Genomic DNA, 8781 nt, shown 5'->3' with positions numbered 1-8781 from the left:
TCAACTCTTGTTTGGATCATTCTGTTGCAGATCCCCTGTAATAAATGCACTTTTTTTTCTCTTGTATTCATTTGATTATTTTCAGATACATAAGGAAATTTAATTTCACATACAGTTGTCAGAAGTCAGAAGTTTACATACACCATAGCCAAATACATTTAAACTCAGTTTTTCCACAATTCCTGATATTAAATTGTAGAAATCATTCCCTGTCTTAAGTCAGTTAGGATCACTACTTTATTTTAAGAATGTGAAATATCAGAATAATAGTAGAGAGAATTATTTATTTCAGCTTTTATTTCTTTCATCACATTCCTAGTGAGCCAGTAGTTTACATACAATTTTTTATTATTTGGTAGCATTGCCTTTAAATTGTTTAACTTGGGTCAAACATTTTGGGTAGCCTTCCACAAGCTTCTCACAATAAGTTGCTGGAATTTTGGTCCATTCCTGCTGACAGAACTGGTGTAACTGAGTCAGGTTTGTAGGCTGCCTTGCTCGCACACACTTTATCAGTTCTGCTAACAAATGTTCTATCAGAAATGGCCACTCTAATACTTTGACTTTGTTGTCCTTAAGCCATTTTGCCACAACTTTGGAGGTATGCTTGGGGTATTTGTCCATTTGGAAAACCCATTTGCGGCTGAGCTTTATCTTCATGGCTGATGTCTTGAGATTTTGCTTCAATATATCCAAATAATTTTCCTTCCTCATGATGCCATCTATTTGATGCCAAAAGTTCAATTTTTGTTTAATCAGACCTAAGTAAATATCTCCAAAAAGTGAGATCTTTGTCCCCATGCGCACTTTCAAACTGAAGTCTGGCTTTTTTTATGGTGGTTTTGGAGCAGTTGCTTCTTCCTTGCTGAGCAGCCTTTCAGATTATGTCAAAATAGGACTAATATTTATTGTGGATTTAGATACTTGTCTACCTCTTTCCTCCAGCATCTTCATAAGGTCCTTTGCTGTTGTTCTGGGATTGATTTGCACTTTTCACACCAAACTATGTTCATCTCTAGGAGACCGAATGCATCTCCTATCGCGGTATGATGGCTGCGTAGATCCATTGTGTTTATACTTGCGTGCTATTGGTTGTTCAGATGAATGTTGTACCTTCAGGCATTTGGAAATTGCTCCCAAGGATGAACCAGACTTGTGGAGGTCAACAATTTTTTCTCAGGTCTTGGCAGATTTCTTTTGATTTTCTCATGATGTCAAGCAAATCGGCACTGAGTTTGAAGGTAGGCCTTAAAATATATCCAGAGGTACACCTCAAATTCAGTACACCACCTTCTGGAATCCACGCTGCTTAAAGGCACAGTTAACTTAGTGTATGTAAACTTCTGACCCACTGAAATTGTTATATAGTCAGTTAAAAGTGAAACAATCTATCTGTAAACAATTGTTGGAAAAAAATTACTTGGTGTCATGCACAAAGTAGATTTCCTAAACGACTTGCCCAAACTATAGTTTGCTAACATTAAATCTGTGGAGTGGATAAAAAAAAATGAGTTTTAATGACTTCAACCTAACTTTGTAAACTTCTGACTTAAACTGTACTCTCTTGTAGGACTTTTAGTATTCGGATAGTAGTGTGTATCAAAATGTGTCAAATGTTTAAATAAGTTGTTAAAAAATGAGAGAGGACTTTTAAAAGATGCTCCTGTCTTTGTTGATTTGACAAAGCACATATGCAAAGGAAAGATTCCTTTTTTAACTATATTTTAACTTGCTTTAAAGAAATGTTTCTGTTCAATACAAGTTAAGCTCAATCAACAGCATTTGTAGCATGTTGGTTACCACAAAAATGATTTTGACTCATCCCTCCTTTTCGTAAAAAAAAAAGCAAAGATGGAGGTTACTGTGAGACACCTAAAATGGAATTGAATGGGGACTAAACGTTTTTTAGGTTTTAAAGGCATAATTGTGAAGCTTATGTTAACACTTGCATTAATTCTGTTAAAACTCAAGTATAATTTGAGCTGTAAAGTTAAGTAGTTTTTAAGGCCATTTCGGGATTTACAGTGTTACGTCGTCATGTTAACAAAGTTGTCAAATGGGATATACTGTAACTTTTATATTTGTAAGCAATTTTATCACACTAAAATGTCTTATGTCTATACTTTTGAAACAGTGATTATTTTAATCTTTACAGATTGGCCCCATTCACTTCCATTGTAAGTGCCTCACTGCAACCCAGATTTTTTTTTTTTTTTTTTTAAGAAACGGAGGTACATGTCAAGATACATTTTTGTGGTAATCAATATTATACCACAAATGCCTTTGATTTATCTTAATTGTCATTGAATATGTGGTATTGATTTATTATATATTGTATTGAATATTTCTTTAAATACAATTACTAGACATGATTATTTTTGGCTGTTGAGCTGAGGAAATATGTGACCTCCTGCTTTATAATTTTGATTCCGTTTGTTCCAGACACATTTTGAGTTTTATGCATTAGAGTAAATAGGAAAGTATCTAAATTATATCTCTAGCCAATGGTTTGTTATGGAGACATACTAATTATACCATTGGAAAGTGACTCAAAACGATACAGCTCACAAAAACGGTACTTTCATGTGCATCACTCTCTCAATGTCATCTCTGCTTATGATACTATACATCAGTTCTGTTGATCAGCATGATGTTCTTTAGGAGAGCTTGACTGTCATTTCTTTATAAATGAGTCTGAATACAATACTGCTTAACGCGTTTATTTTGCTACCGGTGTCAGATATCCTTTGATAAGTTATTAAGCATTCCCAGTTCCTGCCGTTAGCTGTGAGGTACCGTGCCTGCTGGATTCCCTCCTCCGGCCCCTCTCGAGCACACATACTTGATTTTCGCTTCCTGTCCAGCAGCACCAGATGGGGCAGATCAATGCGCACATTCCAGGCTCATTGTAACTGAGGCATGTGATTTCTGCCCGAAATGTCCCAGCGCTGGATACAGTAGGCTAAAATGCACTGAATATGTTGGCATTTGGAAATACCGAGCTCTACCCACAATTTGCTTTGCAGTTACTTTTAAAATTACTAATACGGGGTGAAACCGCGGCGGTCTCGGTAAGTTATAAGGCGTGGCTTTTCCCTTTTTATCTGAGACATTGTTTTCATATTCATAATGTGAGGATCAAATTATGCTAAAGCCCCACAATATGTAGGCTATACTGTTTATCCAATGTGTTTTTTTTTTCTAGAAAAGATGCGGATAATTATTTATCTGTCACTTATAAAAGTATTTGTGATGTTATCTAACTCAACTAATTAATTATAATATTACATCTATATTGTCTCAACTCGAGGCTGTTTCATTGAGGTGACTACAGAGCCATGAGGTCCTCATCCTCGCGTTTATCAAGTTTTTCCTCAAGGGATTCTTTATGGAGCCGGTGAGTTGGAAAATGCAGCTCTTTTTATATGCTGTATCATTTTATATTCCAACATTATCAGATGTATTCTGCATGCAGATTTGCAAAGCGGCGTACACTAAAACTCCTCATTTTACAATAGAGCAATTAAACTATTATTAAAGGAATATTCCAGGTTCATTTCAAGTTAAGCTCAATCAACTGCATTTGTACTGTAGCATAATATTTATTACCACAAAAATTAATTTCGAATTTCGCTTTTATAAAAGCAATAAAATCTGGGTTACCGGGAGGCACTTACAATGGAAGTGAATGTGGCCAATTTTTTGAGGTTTTAAAGGCAGACACATGAAACTTATAATTTTGTAAAATCACAAATTAATGATTCTGTCAAAGCTCGTCTATTATTTGAATTATAAAGTGTACGTGGATGTTACAGGGTTTTCGGCATAGCGTCATCATGGCAACGATGTAACTGGATATAGGCCTAACTATAGCGATTTTTTCACACCAAAATCATGTTCACAAGCATATTGTGCATGTCTTGTGCCTATACTTTTGAAACATTGAGCATTTTAACGTTTAAGGATTGGCCCCATTCACTTACATTGTAGTGCCTCACTGGATCTGATATTATAACAACATAATACACATATGATATTTAATAGGGCATGTATTATAAGACTGTTATAGAAACATAAAACATTTCTTGCTCCAGTGCATGTTAACTTTCAATTCCGTCTGTGTACATTAAATATCACTTTAACAGTTCTTCTATGCGTACACAAAGAGTTTGCTTTATGGGCAACATAAAACAGTAAATGTAAAGCCCAGTCCATCGGGTTCCGACGCATGCGCAGTTTCTTCTCTTGTTTATCGCCGTCATCAATGGTGGGAGGAGATGAGCGTGCGTGCATGAGCTAGTGTCAGGGAGCACACACAGACCGTCAAGACTGGGGAAAACGGAGGAAAGGAAAACAGAATGAAACCACGTCCGAGACCGGAACATCACTAATTCAAGGAAATACCCAAAACAGAATCTCCAAACCATTTTAAAGCTGAATTTGGGGAATGAGGGCATTTTAATCTAGCTTCGCATCTTACGTTGGGAGAACAAGGAGAGGAGTCTGAGCCGTTATTTTTCTGTTGATGCAAGTGGATAATTAAGACGAGGAAAGACGTGGGAATTACACGCAACGACCCTCTCTAGGGACGGGAATTGCTTAGTCGGTGAAGAAAACGGCACTGTCGAACGTTTGGCTGCGTTTAGTTTAATTTTACGCATTGCCTTTCCATTCAATCGTACTCCAAAACAGAGACCTCGCTCCTTTCTTGACCACCCCTATCTAATTAATGGTGCTATTGTGATTTTTTTTCTCCCCTCCATTTTTACTGGGCGACTGTGTTTTCAAGGATGCCGGATCAGATCTCCGTATCCGAGTTTCTCTCGGAGACGACGGAGGATTACAATTCCCCCACGACTTCAAGCTTCACCACTCGCTTGCAGAGCTGTCGGAACACGGTCAGTGTTCTGGAGGAGGTGAGTAAGGCCGTTATATTACTGTTATGTTAGGGAGGCTCATCTCGCGCTGTTGTGCGAGGGAAAAATAACGGTGCTGAAACGAGCCCAAGTTAAAGACAATGAAATGGAGGGTTCACGTAAAATATACGTTACACTCTGCTCTGTCATACAACCTCTAAAGTCGCTCTTTTGAAGCTTCGGCTTGTCCCCGCTGGGTCGCCTGTAGTTCCATAGATATGGATTTACAGGACAGTACACAAATGCGGCGCCGATGAAGGCTGGCATGCGGAAGAGCAGTCATTTGTAATGGTCTGTTGTTAACAATTATACGTGCAATAAACCATTTGAGGGTATTATGTCACAATTTTTCCTATTTGATCGACATCCAGCTGCTGAACTGTTTTCCAGGGCATCTGAATATTTTATTCTTGCTTTATGTATTCTCTCTCTCTCTCTCTCTCTCTCTCTCTCTCTCTCGTTTTTGTAAGAACAAATAACGGTGCACTATTTGTTCAGTGAAGCGATGCCTGCTGTAGAATGATTCAAGTAATTTTTTATTATTATCTAGGATCCCATTCACGTGAGAAGAGGACAGTTGTACTGACTATTTGAGTATTGATTCTGTGGTGAGCCTATATGCAGTTTTTTTAAGAGAAACATATTTCTCTCAAGAGAAACAAAAAAACATCAGTTTGATGATGACCTCTGTTATGTCATTATAAAAGACGCAATTTTTATTTACAATATTTCAATATAGATCTATGAGTTAATCAGAATCAGAATGAGCTTTATTGCCAGGTGTGCTCACGTACACAAGGAATTTTTCTGGTAACAAGCAAGTGCACAAAGAAAGTTACAGTGAGACATAGAATATAAAACAAGGTAAGAGTATAAACAGACATACATATAATAGGATAACAGAATGGCTTGTGCAAGTGGTAATTATGTGCAAGGTAGGGGTATGTGCAGTTATTTAATTTAATATGTGAATTTACATATGTACATGAGATATGTATTTACATTATTGCACTATGGGGAGTCCTGAGGCAGTTTAATTGTTCATGTTGAAAATGGCCTGAGGGTAAAAACTGTTTTTGCTCCAGGTTGTCCTGATGCTGAGTGCTCTGTAGCGCCTGCCAGAGGGCAACTGTTCAGAAAGGGATTGGGCAGGGTGTGGGGGGTCCAGAGTGATTCTACTTGCACGTTTCCTCACTCTGGAGACATACAGGTCTTGGAGGGTGGGCAGGAGGGCACCTATAATCCTCTCTGCTGTCCTGACTGTCTGTTGTAGTTTCCTCCATTTGGTGGCTGAACCAAACCAGACATAGACGTTCACAGGACAGACTCAATGACGGCTGAGTAGAACTGATAAGAATTAATGAGAATTAATGAGAATTAATAAGAATTAATAAGAATTAATAAGAATTAATTAGCCTTTGGTCAAATATGAGATCACATCTTACAATATTGCATGTTTTGCACAGGACTGACTATTTTTTTTCTTAACTGTTAATCTTTTCTCACTTATGAGTAGAGGTAGACCAATATATCGATTTCACTGATTAATTGTTGCTGATTGATTGGAACTATCGGTTATCTGCAAAAATTTGGGTGAATTGACCATGTTTTATGAGTGTGCGATAGATTGATGTGACTGGTTCAATGAAAGGTTCGACCTTGGCACATCATTTTTCATGCATAGCCCTTGGCATCGGGAAGTGTTTAACCCACAGCTTGTCTTAAGTGGGTTCCTTATAGTCTTGAGCATGGGCGCTCCTAGTTATGCAGAGGCTGGCGGTGTATGGGCATCACAGCCATTTCAGCCCTCATTATATCAGATATTACACTTATTCTGTGGCAGCTCCTGACAGAAAACGATGTACAATTGCTCCAATCCTGCAAATAAAACTCCTTGAAGCAAGGAGGTTATTCAGATGCTCCATCAAGACAAGGTGGGCTCCCTTAAGATAATGTGCATGATGCAATGGATAAAAACACATAGCAATTAGTATTTTCTTTAGTCAAATGTTTTGAAATGCGCTTAAAAAATCGGAAACACCGTGTCTCCAACTTCATTTATTGTGAATAATAATAATAATACACATGCTATAAAAAGCTTAATTTGGTAAATATTAAATATAGATCATTGGAACCAGAGACTGTTTAGCAGAGACGGGCCAGTTCTATAAAAATAAATGGGAGAAATTGGAATGGTTAACAGATGTAGAAAGGTCCAGCCTTACAGGTAAAAGAGCCAATCACCTTTAGATACAGACATCGACTGTCAATCAATTCGAGAATGCGCATGCGCATTAGCTATACAAGCCAAATTATTATTATAATTTTTATTTTGCATAATTTGTGGTAAAAAAAAGCTAATTTTATGATTCCAGTGATGTCAGTTTTATACTGCTGATTTGAAATATGTTCTTTGATCGTAATCTTGACCAACCATTTTCTATCAACAATGTTCCCCTGTCAAGTAGATAGGAGCTTCACTGTCGTGACTGGCAATAGCTTCTCGTGAACATTCCAGAAATGGCCGCAAGTGGACTGACTTGCTAGAAAGACTTGGATTGTAATGGAGCCAGCTCTCTGTCATTTCAAAAGAAGAGTCCCCAGTGTGTTTCAGGCTTGTTTAGTGTTTAAAAAGTCCCATGATATTGCATCTAATCTTCTTTTTTTCTAATTTTTTGGGGATTTTGGTTGACAAAAACTGGGAGTTTATTCATTATGGACTCTGGCCTCTATGTATCTGCTGACTAAGAAAATGTTGTAACATTCTATGATCCGATTTTAAAAAATATTGGTCGATTAAATGGTTATCAGTCTTTTCCACCACCTTCTACTTCACACTTTTGGTCGATAATCAACATTATTGTTTAACATTTATCTGTCTGAAGGGTATATAGCAGAGTGGTTAAACCGAATAAAAATTTGATTATTAGGGTTCAGTACCGCCGCTCCCTACACGCATACTACGTAGTCTGCGTAGGGCACCAACTCCCTAGGGGGGCACCATCTTACCTTAGGAGGGCACCAGAAAGTCCACCGGCTGCCCTTATTCACACGTTATATGTTATTCAAGGACCCGAAAGCAGTTGGGGAACACAGATCTCGCTTCACGCTCATATCACACGAATCCCTGCCCCTTTCTTGTTAGAATAAATAAGAAAGCTAACAGAATTATAATAATAAACCAAATTATAAACGTGATAAAAAAATAGCATGTAACTATAACATGCTAGTTTACATGTTAGCATAGCATGTTAAATTAACTACTAAATAAAAAATAACATCAGCTGTGTGACCTTTAAGTAATGTCCTATGACTATTAACAATTAACATATACTGTAGGTGCGCAAAAGCTAGGGCTGTGTATCGAATTCGATAAATTTTAGGCACAGACCAAATTGCCTCTAAACAATTGAGTTTCGAAAAATTTCTTGTCGTTTGGTACCAAATTTCAATACCTAAGGGGTTAATCTCATCAACGTCAGTGATAAGCATGTAACATGCTAGATATGTCCAAATCTAAAAGTGATTTGGGCATATCTAGCATGTTACATGCTTATCACTGATGTCTGAGATATCTATCATGTTACATGCCACGTCTAAAGATGTGTATGTGTAGTGTGTATGTGTCAACCCCCATAGAATTAAAAGATGTGAAAAAGATCAAAAGTGTGGCTACATTTCACCAGGCTCAATGCCAACAGTGCGCAATGCAATATTTGGGACAAGATAATTGCTGCCAAGACCGGCTACACAACAAATCTTATGAAGCACTTGACAGTGCACGGAATAAATTTAAGAGCAGAAAGTTGCTCCGTCTTTGAATGCAAGAAGACCGAGCCGGTGCAGTCATCCTCTCAGCGTCCTG

At 37.6% G+C, this 8781-nt stretch overlaps 1 protein-coding gene across 3 annotated transcripts in view; it reads left to right on the top strand.

Moving 5' to 3' along the window:
- Positions 1-2907: 2907 nt before the first annotated feature.
- Positions 2908-8781, top strand: part of LOC127649283 (arf-GAP with SH3 domain, ANK repeat and PH domain-containing protein 1-like) — an 80743-nt gene continuing 74869 nt past the window's right edge. For all 3 annotated transcript variants that reach the window (XR_007971276.1, XM_052134325.1, XM_052134324.1), the window contains exons 1-3: positions 2908-3071; positions 3311-3397; positions 4790-4916. Coding sequence is in view for 2 of the 3 variants with exons in the window: in XM_052134325.1 (XP_051990285.1) it covers positions 3339-3397; positions 4790-4916 (186 nt within the window). In the remaining variant the exon portion in view is untranslated. The remainder of the gene's footprint in view (positions 3072-3310; positions 3398-4789; positions 4917-8781) is intronic.

This window comes from Xyrauchen texanus, chromosome 9, assembly GCF_025860055.1.
Source record: "Xyrauchen texanus isolate HMW12.3.18 chromosome 9, RBS_HiC_50CHRs, whole genome shotgun sequence".
Lineage (NCBI taxonomy): Eukaryota > Metazoa > Chordata > Actinopteri > Cypriniformes > Catostomidae > Xyrauchen > Xyrauchen texanus.
Note: the sequence above shows the minus strand (reverse complement) of the source record. Positions and strands in the feature narration are given on the sequence as shown.